General features: G+C 37.6%; 1 protein-coding gene across 1 annotated transcript in view; it reads left to right on the plus strand.

Moving 5' to 3' along the window:
- Positions 1 to 20173, plus strand: part of TMEM244 (transmembrane protein 244) — a 35678-nt gene that overhangs the window by 10748 nt on the left and 4757 nt on the right. The window contains exons 2-3 of the mRNA XM_011951650.1: positions 10328 to 10413; positions 12566 to 12639. Coding sequence (XP_011807040.1) covers positions 10328 to 10413; positions 12566 to 12639 — 160 coding nt within the window. The remainder of the gene's footprint in view (positions 1 to 10327; positions 10414 to 12565; positions 12640 to 20173) is intronic.

Below are 20173 nucleotides of genomic sequence, written 5' to 3' on the forward strand. Positions count from 1 at the left end.
GCGTCCGGAGGAGTTTCTTCCACTTTTAATTTCGGCCAACTTCAGTGCCTTCTTCCTCACTTTTTCCCCCGTGTCCAGGTCCCTGTTCTAGGCGCCATGTGTCCCGTCCTGCAGGACAGTTGAACGGACGCTGAAGGGGGGAGTGGGAATGGAGGAGACAAGAAAACACGAGAAATGGAGACAAGACAAATAGCTTGATCAAGTCTCATTTAAAGGTGGCAGTGCAATGCCTTATATAGGCTGGCAGGGGAAGAGGTTGGGCCAGGGCGGTGACGGAGGGCTGGGTTTTCTCAAATTACAATTGCGCATGCGCCGTTAATTGGTATTTTTCCCGGGCATGGAATTGCGCCTGCGCTGTAGGCTGCATATCTTCCTGGGCGCGAAAAAGGTTGGCGCGCGCAGGAAAAGTTGTTAATGAAGAACCCGGAAATACGCCATCTTGTCTCTGATGATACTGGAGCTTAAGCAACAGAAGCCGCGGCAATTTCCGGGCCTCATGGCTCCGGACACTTCCCCAAAGAATCTGGTCATGAGGAAACCATCAGACAAATTCAGGGTAGGTTACTAAAGAGACATGACAACCAAATGTAACATGTGAAAATATGATTGATTCCAGAATTCTCAGATTTTGAGAATAGAGGAAATCTGAATATAAACTCTATTATATCAATAATATTTTATATCTATGTAGGATTTATTGTGTGTAGTAATAGTTTTGAATTATAGGAGAATGTCCTTTTTTCCTGCCTGTGAGAATTTGGGAAAAATACTAAGTTCTTTGGAAATTTTGTCTTCACTTTCTGTCATTGAGAAATAAATGTATTATAATGTCACATTAGCTTGACACTATACCCCACCATCTTTAGCAAGGCTGTCTAGAACAGTATGCATTTCATCCACCAGAATAAGTAATTCATTTTTTAAAAAAGAAAAATATCTTCACTAACTTGATAGAACAATAGTGTCTATGAAGTTTGGGTATGTGTGTCTTTATTGTTAGTGAAGTAAAATATTACATTTGCTCGTTTTAATTGCAAATTTGTCTCTTGCCCATTTTGCTCAGGAACCCAGACCTGTGGCTGTCCCATGTGGAAATCCTGCCTGAGGGGAAACTCTAGGACAGGTCTAGGTTTCTGATTGTCACCTAGACCAGTTCCTTTATCCTCAGTAGTTATTTCCATTGTAATCACCTGAGAGGTTTGTTAAAATGCAGTTACCAGCGTTAAGAATAATAACCTTTGTGAACCACTTAAAGGCCACGTATGTGGGCAGATGTTGAATATGAAGAGTCTGGACCATTGTGATTGTTCCTAGGAGCCTAGATCTTCATGAAACCTAGCTTATCTCTTTTCTGTGAGGTAGCTTTGCAATTACTTTTAGCAATTATGGATGCTTCTTGACTTGCAATGGGATTATGTCCTAATAAACCTGTTGTAAAGTTGAAACATTGTTAAATTGAACCATTGTAGGTCAGGGACCAGCTGTAATCAGAACCACAAAGCTTTTTGTACTGACCAGGATTCAATAAATTGTATATACAATTGTATATACAATTGTGACTCTTTAAGTGACTAGCTTTGTGAAAATCACTTAATTTCTCTGGGCCTCTGTTGTTTTTTCATCTATAAAGAGGTGACTATAATCCTAACTCACATGTTTATTCAGATGAGTGAGCTCATCTAGACAAGTACACAGTAAAGAGTCATATAAATGTTAGGTACACTTGCTTGTTCTAATTATTTTCTGTGTGATTATTTTGTCTCTTCTTGCTGCTTTCTTTTTATCCCCAGGAAGTCTGAAACAGTTCTGGGCAGAATGTCAACACCTGATAATTATCTCCTGATTGGTGACTCTCTCACTGTACAGTAAAGATTGCTTTTATCTGGGGTACTGTTCAGTGTGGCCTGGACTCTGACCAATCGTAACTGATTCTACTTAAATAACCAGAATGTCTGTAGAGCCATCCTTCTATTAATTCTAAAACTGTAACAAATCATCCAATAACTTATATTCTTTGAATACCTACTGTGCCAGGAATCACACCAGACACTACACATATATTAGTGAGCCAAATGGACACATCTCTTCCTCCCAGTCCCTTCTTACATAAAATGAGGTAAGTAGCATAGAAAAAGTAGACCCTGTATCTTTTAGCAATTACTTGCAGAACCATAAAATAATATCTAGAAGACATCCCACTAGGGTGTTATTAAATGCAACAACAAGAAAAACTCGAGAGCTAAATGAAGAGAGGTGGCTCTCAGCTCCAGGAGAGTGGAATGAATGTGAGCTTTTCCTTTTTGAATTATGCCCCATCAAGCCAGTGTAGAAATTGGCAAGTCAGTTAAGTGAGTTACACTGCTGAAGTACTCAACTCCACTTAAGCTCTGAATCCTTAGGGATGCCACCTGCACATACTCATATTCTATCCAGGTTCCAGCCTAGCCCTAGCAAAGATAGTGCTCATGGTTTTGGGAGATTCTAAATGTGCAAATCAATAGCACTTTCCTCTATCCTTTTTTACATAGGTATAGCCATTTCTTAATTTCAACTTATTAAAACTGCTTTAGTTTTTAGGGCAGTAGAAGGAAGGCTGGAATCAAAATATTTTGATCGAAAAAGATGACAAAGATGTAAAGACCAGTTGTAGCAGACCATTTTCTGAAAGCAATTTGTAAAAACATTCATTACATCATAAATGTGCACATTTTGCAGACTGGTGCACATTTATTTCACTTTCAGAATAGGATTGTAAAACAACAAAAAAGCTTTTTAATAAAGAAATTGTAGTTATAATGATCTGTGTTTGAATATTATAAATCTTCAGACTAATGGGGGCTTTTTTGGGAGAAAAGAGTGTTAGGGAGCATACAGTAGAGAATAAGAAGTCAGGGGAACTTCTTGGAGAAAGTGAGGTATCAGTTTAGACCTGAAAAGATGAGTGGGAGTTAGTTTTCCAAAGAGAGGAGTCATTAATTCTAGATAGGGGGAGCAGCACTGAACTTTTCCAGATATAGGAAGTACTTAAGAATGGCTGGAGCAGCAAAGAGGAGAGTAAACACAAAGGAAATAACAGGACCCACGGGTGACCTTCTTATATGCACAAGATAATATTGTGAAATGTTCTTGTGTTTTCCTTTTCTACCAGTTCCTCCATTGGAGGTGATGTGCCGGAGAATTACATTTGGTGTATGGGAAAGCAATGAAGAGGAACATTCAATGCTGTGGGTGCTCGTTTGTTTTTTCAACTTCCAAAATGAGCTCCATCAATAGACTGGAAAGAGAATTCCAGAGGGAGCTTGAATAGGCTCTGCAGGGATCTGCCTGAGGAGCACCAGATCTTGAGGCAGATGGTGAGGAGGTGGCTGGGGGAGAGACTGAGACTGGATTGCAAGTTGTGGGGCTTGTTTGGAGAAGAGCTGGAAAAGGCAGGAGAAGGCTACCTAGAACGGTTTGTGGCTGGCGACAGGGCGCTAAAAGGAAGGTGAGGTACTGTTTGCAGACAAACCCCTCGTAGAGCCCTGTTAACCTGCTGTTACTGGGGGAAGGTGTGTTTCTCCTTGCCAGTAGGCATAGCTACCTGCCTCTTCATTGCCCTTGTATAGTCCAGCAGAACAACACGCCCTCTGGTCCCTGGGACTTTGCTGAGTCCATGGACTTGCTCAGTGATCCTTTTCTCTTCATGCCAGCCCCATCTCAATGGGCCAGAGTACTTGTAAACCCCCTGAAACCGTATGTCCTTGACCCCAGAGGAACAAACAAGGCGAAGTGCCAGCTTCTGTGCTCCAATGATAAAGATGGATTATACTTGCTGTCTGGCAGTGTTGTTGTGCGGATTAAAGGAGATAAGGTTTGCAAAGTGGCTAGCTTAGCGTCTCGCACATACGGGTATTAAGCAAAGGTTACCCCTTACCGCATCCCTCAGGGATGTTCCTCAAAATTGTATTAATCAAAGCATGCTTTAAAAGTTTGTGAAGATGCTCACTGGTTGAATAAATTTATTGAAAAAATTTATATTTTTGCCAAAAAAGTAAATACATGCAAATTTAAATAAAATGGTATAATGCATCCCATTTATCCCTCACCTAGCTTCAAAATTATCAACTCCTATTCAATCTTGTTTCATCTTCATTTCCAGCTATTCTCTTATCTTTTTATTTGGAAACTAACCCAGACATCATATTATTTCAACTGCAAACATATCCTTATGCATCTTCAAAGACAACGACTTAGAAAAAAACACCATACCATTATCTTACCTTAAAAACATAACAATAATTTTTTAACATTATTAAATATCCAGTCAAGTTTAAATAGCCAAATGTCTCATAAATGCCATAATTTTTAAAAGTTTATTTGATTCAGGATCCAAATATATTTAAAAACGTAATAAAAAGTTTGGCAGTAGCCAAATATCTAGACAGCTACAAATTCTGAGTCTCACATACTGGCTTTTCCTAGAGTGCAGCAATAATACTGTATCATAATAAAATAATGCTCCCTCATTTGGACCGCATTATTAAGTGCTTTTACTTTGTTAATTCAATACAATTATTTTCCTAATCTCAACTTGGCCACTAAATAAAGGTGTGTCCTTGGGCTATTCACTCAACTTGTCTGAGTCACAGTTTTCATACTTTTAAAAACAGAGTGTTGAACTAAAATTGATTATTCATGCCAGGTGCAGTGACTCATACCTGCAATCCCAGCACTTTGGGAGGCTAAGACAGGCAAACCACTTGAATTCAGCAGTTTGAGAACACCCTGGCCAACATGGTGAAACCCCATCTCTACTAAAAACACAAAAAATTTGCTGGGAGTGGTGGCGGACGCCTGTAATCCCAGCTACTCGGTAGGCTGAGGCAGGAGAATTGCTTGAGCCTGGGAAGTGGAGGTTGCAGTGAGCCAAGATCATGCCACGGCACTCCAGCCTAGGCGACAAAGCAAGACTCCTCTAAATAAATAAATGAAGATTATTCAGCATGCTTTCATTGTGAACTTCTGGGTGGGGGCAGGACAGCACAGGGTTGAGAGGAAACATCCAGCAGATCTGGCCTGGAGCCCTGCCACATGTAGGCCACATGAGCTGGGATTAGTTCCTTAATCTCTCTTTGTCTCAGTTTCCAAGTCTGTGAAATGCAAATGAACGACAACCAAACCCAGAAAATTTTTCCTGTATGCATATAGTGGTGCGGTACAGGGAAGGGTGAATACAATGTGAAAATATGAGTACAGTGATTGTCACATAGGAATCTTCAATAAATAGTCAATATAGTTAGGCTATCAACTGGGGCAGGGGATGAGGAGATGAGGCTGGAGGACAGGCAGAGGTGAGAAATGTCTTGTCCACTGTCCACACATGGCAATTTAGTACTTGAAATGCGGCTAGTCTGAATTGATATGTCTTGTAAATAAATTACCTTTTGTACTTCTAAGACGTAGTAGGAACAAACAACATAAAATATCTCTATTTTTAATGATTCATTTATATGTCAAAATCATAATATCTTGGAAATATTGTGTTAAATAAATATTATTAAAATTAATTTTACCCTATCAAAATTTTTATAAATGTGGCTATTAAAAAATTTAAAATTACATATGTGGTTTGCATTGTATTTCTGCTGGACAGCACTGGGCTAGATTATGGATTACCATTCCAGTCATTTAGAACTGATAGTGCTCCCCTTATTGTCCAATCAATCAATAAAATTGGGTTGGAAAACTGGGAGATAGAGTCAACAGTTTCCTCTCCCTTAACCCCCACAAGTTATCCATTCTGTTTCCTTAATAGTTCACATACCTGTCCTCCTCTCCATTTCCATTGCAAACCCATTTAAATGCTTCCCCGACCTAATGGCCCCTCTCTAGTCTATACTACTTCTTAAATCTTTCAGTCTCCCCAGGGCCTTCAGGGATATGCAAAATTCCTCTTTAAGGTGTAAACTTCCCTTCACCTCTGACTTCAGCTCTTTAAACCTCTCCTACCAAAACTCCTCTCCATCAAGTTTGGCTTCACCCAGGTCTTTGCAAGTGCTTCTTGTGCCTATGGCCACACCCCTGCCACTGCTCCAGCTCATCATAGGTAGAACAAGGGTTGAGTCAGAGCAGCACTTGAGTCTCAGCTCCACAATTTACTGTTAAATGTTCAGAAAGTTACAAGACCTCTCTGAGCCTCATTTTTCTTCTCTCTAAAAAAGGATTCTACCACTCAGAAGTTTTATAAGGATTAAACGAGGTAATGCAGATGTGATACCGTAACTCAAGAAAACCTACAATAAATGTTGTCAAAGATTTTCTGGGGAATGTTCATGCCCCGTTCACACACATGCATGGAAGCACACAAACACACACAAAACCTACCCATTCTCTGCTGTTGTCTTGCTTGGGCTTACATAGCACTCCATACCCTCCTCAATTATACCTCTTCTCTTTGTATTGTAGTCATTTCTTCACTCATTCTTGCCTCTAGATCAGTAGTTCTCAAAGTGTGGTAATAGGTACAGCTGATCCAGCATCAGCTGGGAACTTGCTATGAACACAAATTCCTGGAACCCATCCCAGAATTACCAAATCAGAAACTCTGGGACTTGGGCCCGGTAATCTGTGTTTTAACAGGACCTTAATGTGAGTCTGATGCTTGTACATTTGCGAACAACAGCTCAACTGCATCTCTATGGCTTGGACCACATCCAATTTACCTTGCATTGCCACCCCGCCCAGTAACTATTTGTCAAATGAAAAAAATGGAGGAATAAATCCTGATAATGATGTGAGGCCATAAAAGGATATAAAGCAGAGGAAGTCATGGTCTGATTGTTTTTTAGAAAATACTTACGTTCCATAGACTCTGTAGGGTGTAGATTCAAGGAAGAACATACTAAAAGCAAATGAATTTGCTTATGAGAAAAGTGTTATTTGAAAATCTAGACTTATAATTCAGGTAGAAAAATTAATTGTTTACAAAAATTATGCCTTGCTTTTCCAAATATTTCTTACAAATCATTTTAAAATATATTATTTTGATATTATATTTATATTTAATGTTTCATAAATTTGTCAGGAAAAGTGTATCTCTATGTAAAGTTTGTCAACAAATATATTGTCTCATAAATTATAATTTAATTAAAAAATGGTTCCAAATGTCTTATACAGATTTAGTATTTGTAGGTTTTCTGGGTATGTAGTACAATCCTCATGTTTGGATTATACAAGGGAAATTTTAGAGTAAGTGAATGTATTAAAACATTAAAATGTTATTTAAATGTTAATATTAACAGAGATAAGAATAGTTTCATGGTTGAAATACATGTTAGTATAGAGACTATATATTATTCATCTTATTTTGGATTGAAATGAAATAAAGCAATCATCTAGAAAGACCTAAAGACTATTAATGCTCAAATTAAAAGAAAAACAATTGATATATCAATACATGGTAGGAAGAATAAAGCAAACCCAAAGACACATGACTCTTAAAAAAAGTATAGTGCTGAAGAAGCTCCCAGCTGCTCCGTTTTACATACCCATCTCCCAGCAGCAAATTCTTACTCCAGCAGTTGGGGAAGAATTGAGCCAGTTGATGCATGGGCCTCAACTCAGGCAATACCTCCACACTTTCTTTTGACCTTCAAAGACTCTTTGCTACAAAATGAGGGCTTTTAGCTATTTCCGTATTGATTCCTTCCAAGTGGAAGATGTAGTTTCCTGCCCAACTCCTTCTTCCCTGCTAATAGAATTCCAATTTTTCTTTTATTTAGGCAGTAGGTGCCTGTCCCCGGAAGCGCAGTCATGATGTCATAAAGCTGCCATAGTAAACCCTTTTACTCTACCTGTGATTGTTCAGTAAGTGCACATGTGGCCCTGTGGCGGACAATAAGACATAATGGGAAGGCTGTCTGCAGCTTCTAGGAAGGATTTTTATTCTCTGATAAAAGAAAGACAGCTGTGGGAAGAAGGTCTCTTTTGCACACATTCCTTTTAAAAAATCACGTTGTGTCAGCTATCATGGAACCACAGGCTATACAGGTCTTAGGGAGAGAATGAGGAGCATGGATAGGAGGAGACCAAGGGTTGAGGAAGGAGAGACTGAAGGTCATAAGGGAAGAGAGATTAAGAGACTAGGAATGTGAAGGCCAGGCGCAGGGTGGCTCATGCCTGTAATCCCAGCACTTTGGGAGGCCGAGGCAGGCGAGTTTGAGACTAGCCTGGCCAACATGGAGAAACCCCAACTCTACTAAAAGTACAAAATTAACTGGGCTTGATGGTGCATGCCTGTAATCCCAGCTACTAGGGAGGCTGAGGCAGGAGAATTGCTTGAACCTGGCAGACTGAGGTTGCGGTGAGCCGTGATAGTGCCATTGCACTCCAGCCTGGGCAACAAGAGCGAAACTCTCTCTCAAAAAAAAAAAAAGAGAGACAAGGAATGTGAGAGTGAGATCCTGAGGGTGAACTGGGGATGAGAATCAGGGAAAAGAGGTGAGACTTGGTGAGCAGGGCTGGGGGTGGACACAGGCAAAGAGTAGGGGGTGTTGATGGTGTGGGAGCAAGGGATGGGGGAAGACTCTGAAGGTCCCAGAACCCTGGAGTCCTGTTTTCTCATGGCCCTCTCAGGCTTCACATCCTACCCATTTAAAAATAGTTGGAAGAAGTAGGCTCTTGGTAGATCTGTAAATCTGGTCCATTCAGTCACTTGGTTGTGGTCTACTCTCTGCTAACTAGCTTCTCCTCTTGCCTCTAGCTGTGGGCTCCTTCTGTACCTAGGCAAGTGAAAAATATGTGGTCAGTTTGGTGAATTGGTCATTCAAGTAAAATTAATAATAATCCTAAAGTGTTGGAGTGTGGATTAAGCAAAAATGGCTTTAAGATTCTAAAATAAAAGAATAAACTGAGTAAATTGAGCATTTCTCATGTGAAATGCTGCGACCTTTATTATAGTCATAAGGATATCTTTGAAAAGGTTAATAGCGAAGTTTGGCACATTTTTGATTGTTTGTTGGCTTTTTAAGTATTTCTTTATGTGAATTGCCTATTTATATACTTTGTCCATTTTTCTATTGGTTTGCCTTTTTCTAACATTTGTGTGAGTTTATATATTATAGATATCAATCCTTTTCCTGTGATATATATTGCAAATATTTCCTCCCAACCTATTCCTTGGCATTTAAGCCTTTAATCCCCTTGAAATTTATTGTGGTGTCTGGTACAAGACTGGAATCTAATGGGATTTTTCTGTTTAGAAGTTAGACTATTTTCACAGGACCATTTGTCAAATAATCTTTCTGATTCTCATTAATCTGCAGTGCTTCTTTCTTAGGTCTCAGATGTGGAAGAGTCCATTTCAGGACCATCTATTGTGTTTTACCAAATTGCTCTGTAAATTCTTGTATAGAGGTTTAAGTATTGTGTTATTTACGTGGGTTTTTTAAAATATTATTTGGAATTTACCTGTTCTCATCTTTCTATAGGTTGATGCAAAAGTAACTGTGGTTCTTGCCATTATTATTATGATTGGCAAGATTATATTATCATCACAGCTGAGGTTTAGAGTCATTTTGTCAAGTTAAAATACAAATATTGGCATTTAGGAAGTTTTTTCCAGTGAATGGAGCGTAAGTGATAGGGATTTGTATATTGCATTAATTCTTGGTGCAAATGTGTAAGATGGTAACCTCTTCAGCTAGCAACACTTTTAAAATATGTAGTGTTTTATAAATTTGTCAGGAAAAGTCAGTGTATCTCTATATAAAAGTTGTCAACAAATATATTGTCTCACAAATAATAATTTAATTAAAAAATAGTTCCAAACATCTTACACAGATTTAGTATTTATAGGTTTTCTGGGTATGTAGTATAATCCTCATGTTTTTGGATTACACAGGGAAAATTTTATAGTAAGTGAATGTACTAAAAAATTAAAATGTTATTTGAATTTTAATATTAACAGAAATAAGAAAAGTTTAATGGTTGAAAATACATACTAACATAGAGATTATATATTATTCATCTTATTTTGGATCGAAATGAAAGCAATCATCTAGAAATATCTAGAGGCTATTACTGTTCAAATGAAAAGAAAAACTAACTGATTTCAATACATGGTAGGAAAGATAAACCAAACCTAAGACACATGACACTTAAGAAAATTATACCGCCGAAGAAGCTCCAAGATGGACACTTTGAAGTCCTTCCTATCCCATGGGTCCTTAAGCAATACAAGGCTAGTCAACACTATCTAGTAATCATTCATCATCTTTTGTCAAACTAGTTACCAAAGACCATGTGAAAAATCCCAGGCTCTTGGACCTCACACCTGTTTTCTCCACAGGTTGTTTTGCAGAAGCTTCTTCTATGTGTCATCCTGTTCTACACCGTGTACTACGTGTCCCTGAGTATGGGCTGCGTGTTGTTTGAGTAAGTAGCACATTGTCTTCAAACAGAATTAAAAAGCTAACATTGAATAGGAAAGACTTTTATAGTTAATGTTTCACATGTCTTTATGGATTAGAGGATGTGGACTTTTGTTTAAGACATAGTTTCTTACTTTTGTTTATTTTTTATTTTTTGGTAGAGATAAGGTCTCACTATGTTGCCTAGGCTGGTCTTGAACCCCTGGCCTCAAATGATCCTCCTGCCTTGGTCTCCCAAAGTGCTAGAATTACAGGCATGAGCCACTGCATCCAGCCTACTTTCATTATTTAAGTAAAAATAGGCAAATGTTCTATCTCTGAAAATGATAAAAGTAACAATCATGAAATGAAGTGGATAGAATCAGTTAGGACTCTTTCTCTTACCTCTTTGGAGGATGTTCATGGAAAGAAAGTGAACCCATTACTCCCTGGTCTGGTATTGAATCAGAGAAGGCTTGAACAAGAAAGACGCTTAAAGATCATCCACATCCAATTTAAATAATTTCTGTTAGGTTGGAAATAGCTTTTGGGAGGCAAGAGACCCAAGTTCTTACTAACTTTCTGAATCATCTTGACCAAACCACAGTGTATCTCCTATTTCAGTGCCTTCATTTGTCAAATGGAATAATCCAAAAAAGAGTTATTACGAGGACAAAATGGGATAATACATGTATTTTAATAGTATTGTTTTTATGTAAGTGTAAAACATTATTTTTTCAGGTAATTTTTTGTCTTGCTATGGTTTAATTTTGTCTCTACAGATTTTGGCTGCCAATATATTGGTTGCCTTGAGATTCAATATGTGTATTTACAAATGATTTCTTAGAAATTGAGTGCTTACACAATTTAATTTTATTGTGCAAGCAAGGAATTCTATTTCAATATGCAAATTAATACCAATATGCAACTATCAGAAAATAATGGTACCAGTGTTTGCAATGGAAAGAATGTCATTCAGCATGCTTGCAGGCAAGCCCATGGAGGAAGTATCTGGCGCTCACATGCAGCCTCAACCTTTTTGCTGGGACGGGAGATGGTGAGGCTATGCCTGGGGCAAGGAGAAGGCAAGACTGTAGGATTCTCTGAGCATTCAAGGGTTTGTAGGTAACATGAGTCAGAGGTGAGGAATTTGAAGTAATTAGACCTTAAAGCTTCAGGAGGCAGCAAACTGGTTGGCCAGCTGCACACAGCTACAAACTTGGGTATAGTATAAAGTCCAGTTGTATGCTTTATAGACTCAAATTTTAGAACAGGAAGGGAACTCAGAGATTAATCTCTTCAATTTACAGATAGGAAATTGGAGCCCAGAGAGATTAGGTGACTTGCCCAAGTTCATGGTTATAGCACCACCAGGATTAGAACCTGTATCTTGTTGTTTTTCAAGCCTCCGCTGTCTCCATGGTATTAAATTCTCCTTCCATGTTTGATGGCAGGAAATACCAAGATTCTAGCTGAGACATCAAATAAAATTAAGTCCACTTGGTGGACAAAGTGGAACTTAATTGGACAAAGAAGACAATGGGAACAAAATGTTATTTGGCTGTCATCCAAGTCAGCCAGTTTTTAAAAACTCTTTCTTTTTAGCTCACTTCATTTTTTTCTGCTTAGCAAGTTTTTTTTTATATAAATGGTATCATATAATAGGTGTCATTTTATAACTTTTTTCAACATTACATCTCAAAAATATATCCATGATGAGATGTATTTAGCATTTAATTAATTTATTCTAACTGCTACAGTAGCTCACTTAATGTTAAAAAATATGTTATAGCACCATTTGGGTGAAACTATTTTACATCTGTAGAACTACTGGTTTGGCCCTAAAGTGAGCTTATATTTTGTAGCTAGACATTGCCTTGTCCCTTGTTACCTTTTTTCCCTCTCACCTAATGATTGATCTGAAATTTTGCTGTAACTGTTACCACAACTTGTAATTCTAGCAAGAAGAGGGAGACGTTTGAGTCAGAAAAAAATTCTATAGAGATTATTATCTTCACTGGTGATTTCTTCCCATTTCAGCCAGTTTTGAAATGTGCCATAATGTGGGTAAATCGAATAACTTATCCTTGTATGAGAATAGTAGTATGTGTCGCTTTGATGTGCAGTTACGAACTGCTTCATCCAGAGTAAACTGTTTTCATTTATAACATCTTTAGGGTGCATGATTTGGATGTCCTGGCACCGTTTGATTTCAAAACAAATCCCTCATGGCTCAACATAAACTATAAAGGTAATTGTTTTAATTTAAAATTTTTATCAATTAGTGAACAAAATGCCACTAAAAATAAATTTTTTAATAAAAAGTTTTAAATATCAGGCCTATCTCACAGTCATCTACGTATTTTATCTGACTTCAAAAATTAATTAGGAAAAGTGCTATCAAAAATTTTAAAGTTGTAATTCCTTGGAGATGGAATAAGATGGGATAAGTGGAGAAAAGGAATGAGAATTCTTATATAAATTTTCATTTCATTGTATTGGGGGTGAATTTTTATTCATTATTTTTAAAGAAAAGGAAGAATAATAACAATGTGTTGATGTAGAGAAATATTTGTGAGATATAAAATAGAAAATTTAAATACAGCAAAAGAGTTCATATAATACAATTTCATTTTTGTAGCATAAAGTAAAATACATGGTGTCAGTGATAAGAAGCCTGGAGAATTATGCAACAAATTGTTATCTCCCATCTGGGATGACAGAGAACTTTCATTTTCTACTTTGTACATTTCTGCTTGGTTTTATTTTTCTTCCCAAAATAGCATAGAACTTGTTGCAGAAGAAAAACAATAAGAAAGAATACACTAAGGCAAAATTTATCTCTTTTAAATTTGGCATTTTTGTTGAATAGTTATTAATTAATATCTAGTATGTTCATTAACCTTATGTATATTAATAATCACATCTATGTACCTTGAATATATGTAAAATACTCTTGTTTCGGGGCTCTTCATGATGAGTTTCCTCCATCTTTAGAAAAGTAAAATTTTAATGTGTTCTATCATAAAATAAAACATTAATTAATGAAAGTTTAGAAAATATCTACAAACAGAAAAAAGTAAAATAAATCACGTACTTACATTCTATATAATTACTCTTAATATTTTGTTAAGTTTTTCCCTATTCTTGTTTTTTAATGTTACTGTCAATTCCTTAAATCATACAATTCACTAGAAAACCATTGGAGAATCTTTTTGGGGTACAAATATGCAAATATAGAAAAATTGCTGGAGGCCAGTGATATGGGATTTCTAGTATAATTTGTATAGGAAACTTGTTCAGTTAGAGTTACTGAATTGAAATAAAAAGCTTTAGAACAGCCTCCTCAAATGAGTATCCTTTTTTGGTGCCATTATTGATTCAATTTTGGATAGCGAAGTATATGTGAGAACGAGATACTTCGATTCTGAGATACAAGAGGTCTAACACTTTATCTTAACTTTCTTTCAGGCACTTCCCTAGCTTTTACCAACACTATCCACAAATGATTAAAAAAGTATAGTCCCAGTAAAGAGTCAGGTATGGGCCATGTGTGTGTTTTGGGTAGAGGGAGAGATTGAACACTCAACTGTCATTATTTAATTCTAGTCTTTGGGTCAATAAAGAAAGGGCAATATCACAGGCTTATTGGAGAAGGCTGTGTTTTTTCATAGGGGAGACCAGTGATGATCTTTTACATAGCAGGGATTAGTGAAGATCCCCAAAATGCCTGGCAGAGTTTGCAGTCGTCCTTTCCTCTCATGAAACACAAACATTTGTACAAAGATATCAATAAACCCTCAGCCTATTAAATCTTTAATTTGGGGCTTGGGGAGATAAATGTCATAACTCTTCAAAGTTGTTGCTCTGAGAATCTATACTTGTCTAATCTCAGAGATATTAATAAAATATAAGAGTAATCTCAGAGACTTTGGCATGTATTTATTATGGTCAGGTTTTGTGTAGGTTTCAATAATTTTGTCACCCAAGAGATCAGTTTGAGCAAGGACACTGGAAGGTATGAGTCCAGTTAAAAACACTCCAATTACTAGTATCTTCCCTCTGCATCGCAGAGAATAGTTTGCAAATTTCTTTCATTTTACATTAAAATCCTCCCAACAACTTTTTGAGATAAATAATATTCCATATTCCAATTTATGGAGAAGAAAACAGACTTATCTAAAAGTTAAAATCCTGCTCAATATCTTATAACTCTTTTATTATTATTATATTTTAAGTTCTAGGGTACATGTGCACAATATGCAGGTTTGTTAAATAGGTATACATGTGCCATGTTGGTTTGCTGCACTCATCAACTTGTCATTTACATTAGGTATTTCTCCTAATTATATTCACTCCCAGCCTCCCACCCCCCGACAGACCCCAGTGTGATGTTCCTCGCCCTGTGTCTGTGTGTTCTCATTGTTCAACTCCCACCTATGAGTGAGAACATGCAGTGTTTGGTTTTCTGTTCTTGTGATAGTTTGCTTAGAATGATGGTTTCCAGCTTCATCCATGTCCCTGTAAAGAACATGAACTCATCCTTTTTTAAGGATGCATAGTATTCCATGGTGTATATGTGCCATATTTTCTTAATCCAGTCTATCATTGATGGACATTTGGGTTGGTTCCAAGTCTTTGCTACATGAATAGTGCCTCAATAAACATATACGTGCATGTGTCTTTATCATAGAAAGATTTGTAATCCTTTGGGTATATGCCCAGTAATGGAATTGCTGGGTCAAATGGTATTTCTAGTTCTAGATCCTTGAGGGATTGCCACAGTCTTCCACCATGGTCGAACTAACTTGCACTCCCACCAACAATATGTAAAAGTGTTCCTATTTCTCCACATCCTCTGCAGAATCTGTTGTTTCCTGACTTTTTAATGATCACCATTCTAACTGGCATGAGATGGTATCTCATTGTGATTTTGATTTGCATTTCTCTGATGACCAGTGATGATAAGCATTTTTTCATATGTCTGTTGGCTCCATAAATGTCTTCTTTTGAGAAATGTCTGTTCATATACTTTGCCCGCTTTTTGATGGGTTTGTTTTTTTCTTGTAAATTTGTTTAAGTTCTTTGTACATTCTGAATATTAGCCCTTTGTCAGATGGATAGATTGCAAAAATTTTCTCCCATTCTGTAGGTTGCCTGTACACTCTGATGATAGTTTCTTTTGCTGTGCAGAAGCTCTTTAGTTTAATTAGATCCCATTTGTCTATTTTGGCTTTTTTGCCATTGCTTTTGGTGTTTTAGTCATGAAGTCTTTGCCCATGACTATGTCCTAAATGATATTGCCTAGGTTTTCTTCTAGGGTTTTTATGGTGTTAGGTATTACATTTAAGTCTTTATCCATCTTGAGTCAATTTTTGTATAAGACATAAGGAAGGGATCCACTTTGAGCTTTCTACATATGGCTAGCTAGGTTTCCCACCACCATTTATTAAATAGGGAATCCTTTCCGCATCTCTTGTTTTTGTCAGGTTTGTCAAAGATCACATGGTTGTAGATGTATGGTGTTATTTCCAAGGCCTCTGTTCTGTTCCATTGGTCTAGATATCTGTTTTGGTACCAGTACCATGCTGTTTTGGTTACTGTAGCCTTGTCGTATAGTTTGAAGTCAGGTGGTGTGATGCCTCCAGCTTTGTTCTTTTTACTTAGGATTGTCTTGGCTATGTGGGCTTTCTTTTGGTTCCATATGAACTTTAGAGTAGTTTTTTCCAATTCTGTGAAGAAAGTCATTGGTAGCTTGATGGGTATAGCATTGAATCTGTAAATTACTTTGGGTAGTATGGCCATTTTCACGATACTGATTCTTCCTATTCATGAGCATGAAATGTTCTTCCATTTGTTTGTGTCCTCTTTTATTTCGTTAAGCAGAGGTTTGTAGTTCTCCTTGAAGAGGTCCTTCACATCCCTTGTAAGTTGGATTCCTATGTACCTTATTGTCTTTGTAGCAATTGTGAATGGGAATTCACTCATGTTTTGGGTCTCTGTTTGTCTATTCTTGGTGTATAGGAATGCTTGTGATTTTTACATGTTGATTTTATATCCTGAGACTTTGCTGAAATTGCTTATCAGTTTAAGGAGATTTTGGGCTGAGACGATGGGGGTTTCTAAATATTCAATCATGTCATCTGCAAAGAGAGACAATTTGACTTCCTCTTTTCCTAATTGAATACCCTTTATTTCTTTAGCTTGCCTGATTGCTCTGGCCAGAACTTCCAACACTACGTTGAATAGGAGTGCTGAGTGCGGGCATCCTTGTCTTGTGCCAGTTTTCACAGGGAATGCTTCCAGTTTTTGCCCATTCAGTATGATATGGGCTGTGGGTTTGTCATAAATAGCTCTTTTTATTTTGAGATATGTTCCATCAATACCTAGTTTATTGAGAGTTTTTAGCATGAAGGGCTGTTGAATTTTGTCAAAGGCCTTTTCTGCATCTATTGAGATACTTATGTGGTTTTTGTAATTGGTTCTGTTTACATGATAGTTTATTGATTTGAGTATGTTGAACCAGCCTTGTATCTCAGGGATGAAGTCGACTTGTTCCTGGTGGATAAACTTTTTAATGTGCTGCTGGATTCGTTTTCCCAGTATTTTATTGAGGATTTTTGTGTTGATGTTCATCAGAAATATTGGCCAAAATTTCTCTTTTTTTTGTTGTGTGTCTACCGGGCTTTGGTATCAGGATGATGCTAGCCTCATGAAATGAGTTAGGGAGGATTCTGTCTTTTCTATTGATTGGAATACTTTCAGAAGGAATGATACCAGCTCCTCTTTGTACCTCTGGTAGAATTCGGCTGTGAATCCATCTGGTCCTGGACTTTTTTTGGTTGATAGGTTATTAATCATTGCCTTAATTTCAGAACCTGTTATTTGTCTATTCAGAGATTCAACTTCTTCCTGGTTTAGTCTTGGGAGGGTGTATGTGTCCAGGAATTTATCCATTTCTTCTAGATTTTCTAGTTTGTTAGGGTAGAGGTGTTTATAGTAATCTGTGATGGTAGTTTGTATTTCTGTGCGATCAGTGGTGATATCCCCTTTATTATTTTTTATTGTGTCTATTTGATTATTCTATCTTTACTTCTTTACTAGTGTTGCTGTCAGTCTGTTTTGTTTATCTTTTCAGAAAACCAGCTCCTGGATTCACTGATTTTTTGAAGGGTTTTTCTGTCTCTATCTCCTTCAGTTCTGCTCTGATCTTAGTTATTTCTTGCCTTCTGCTAGCTTTTGAATGTGTTTGCTCTTTCTTCTTTAGTTATTTTAATTGTGATGTTAGGGTGTTGATTTTACATCTTTCTTGCTTTGTCTTGTGGGCATTTAGTGCTATAAATTTCCCTCTACATACTGCTTTAAATGTGTCCCAGAGATTCTGATACACTGTGTCTTTGTTCTTATTGGTTTCAAAGAACATCTTTATTTCTGCCTTCATTTTGGTATGTACCCAGTAGTCATTCAGGAGCAGGTTGTTCAGTTTCCACATAGTGGTGCGGTTTTGAGTGAGTTTCTTAATCCTGAGTTCCAATTTGATTGCACTGTAGTCTGAGAGACAGTTTGTTGTGATTTCTGTTCTTTTACATTTGCTGAGGAGTGTTTTACTACCAATTATGTGGTCAATTTTAGAATAAGTGCAATGTGGTTCTGAGAAGAATGTATATTCTGTTGATTTGGGGTATAGAATTCTATAGATGTCTATTAGGTCCACTTAGTGCAGAGCTGAGTTCAAGTCCTGGGTGTCCTTGTTAACCTTCTGTCTTGTTGACCTGTCTAATACTGACAATGGGGTGTTAAAGTCTCCCAATATTATTGTGTGAGAGTCTAAGTCTCTTTGTAGGTCTCTGAGGAGTTGCTTTATGAATCTGGGTGCTCCTGTATTGGGTGCATATTTAGGATAGTTAGCATTTCTTGTTGAATTGATCCCTTTAGCATTATGTAGTGGTCTTCTTTGTCTCTTTTGATCTTTGTTGGTTTAAAGTCTGTTTTATCAGAGACTAAGATTGTAACGCCTGCCTTTTTTTGCTTTCCATTTGCTTGGTAGGTCTTCCTCCATCCCTTTACTTTCAGCCTATGTGCATATTTGCATGTGAGATGGGTCTCCTGAATACAGCACACCAATGGGTCTTGACTCTTTATCCAATTTGCCAGTCTGTATCTTTTAATTGGGGCATTTAGCTCATTTACATTTAAGGTTAATATTGTTATCTTTGAATTTAATCCTGTCATTATGATGTTAGCTGGTTATTTTGCCCATTAATTGATGCGGTTTCTTCATAGCGTCGATGGTCTTTACCATTTGGCATGTTTTTGCAGTGGCTAGTACTGGTTATTCCTTTCCATGTTTAGTGCTCCCTTCAGGAGCTCTTGTAAGGCAGGCCTGGTGGTGACAAAATCTCTCAGCATTTGCTTGTCTGTAAAGGATTTTATTTCTCCTCAACTTATGAAGCTTAGTTTGGCTGGATACGAAATTCTGGGTTGAAAATACTTTTCTTTAAGAATGTTGAATAGTGGCCCCCACTCTCTTCTGGTTTGTAGGGTTTCTGCCAAGAGATCCGCTGTTAGTCTGATGGGCTTCCCTTTGTGGGTAACCTGACCTTTCTCTCTGGCTGCCCTTAACATTTTTTCCCTCATTTCAACCTTGGTGAATCTGACAATTATGTGTCTTGGAATTGCTCTTCTTGAGGAGTATCTTTGTGGTGTCTCTGTATTTTCTGAATTTGAATGTTTGTTTGCCTTGCTAGGTTAGGGAAGTTCTCCTTAATGATATCCTGAAGAGTGTGGTTTCTAACTTGGTTCCATTGTCCCGTCACTTTCAGGAACACCCTTCAAACGTATATCTGGTCTTTTCACATAGTCCCATATTTATTGGAGGCTTTGTTCATTTCTTTTCAGTTTTTTTTCTTGAATCTTGTCTTCTCGCTTTATTTCATTAATTGATCTTCAGTCACTGATATCCTTTCTTCCTCTTGATCAAATCGGCTATTGAAGCTGGTGCATGCATCACAAAGTTCTCATTCCATGTTTTTCAGCTCCTTCAGGTTATTTAACATCATCTCTACACTGTTTATTCTAGTTAGCTATTCATCTTACCTTTTTTCAAGGTTTTTAGCTTCGTTGCGATGGGTTAGAACATGCTCTTTTAGCTTGGAGAAGTTTGTTATTGCCAGTCTTCTGAAGTCTACTTCTGTCAACTCGTCAAACTCATTCTCCATCCAGTTTTGTTCCCCCTCTGGCAAGGAGCTGTGATCTCTTAGAGGAGAAGAGGCACTCTGTTTTTTAAAATTTTCAGCTTTTCTGTTCTGGTTTCTCCCCATCTTTGTGGTTTTAACTACCTTTGGTCTTTGATGTTGGTGACCTACAGATGGGGTTTTGGTGTGGATGTTCTTTTTGTTGATATAGATGCTATTTTTTTTGCTTTGTTAGTTTTCCTCTAACAGTCAGACCCCTCAGCTGCAGGTCTGTTGGAGTTTGCTGGAGGTCCACTCAAGACCCTGTTTGCCTGGGTATCACCAGTGGAGGCTGCAGAACGGCAAATATTGTTACCTGATCCTTCCTCTGGAAGCTTTGTCCCAGAGGGACCTGCCTGTTTGAGGTGTCTGTTAGCCCCTACTGGGAGGTGTTTCCCAGTCAGGCTACACGGGGGTCAGGGATCCATTTGAGGAGGCACTCTGTCTGTTCTTGGAGCTTGAACACCATGCTGAGAGAACCACTGCTCTCTTCAGAACTGTCAGACAGGGATGTTTAAGTCTGCAGAAGCTGACTGCTGCCTTTTGTTCTAC

This window comes from Colobus angolensis, unplaced genomic scaffold (assembly GCF_000951035.1).
Source record: "Colobus angolensis palliatus isolate OR3802 unplaced genomic scaffold, Cang.pa_1.0 Scaffold322, whole genome shotgun sequence".
In the NCBI taxonomy this organism is placed as follows: domain Eukaryota; kingdom Metazoa; phylum Chordata; class Mammalia; order Primates; family Cercopithecidae; genus Colobus; species Colobus angolensis.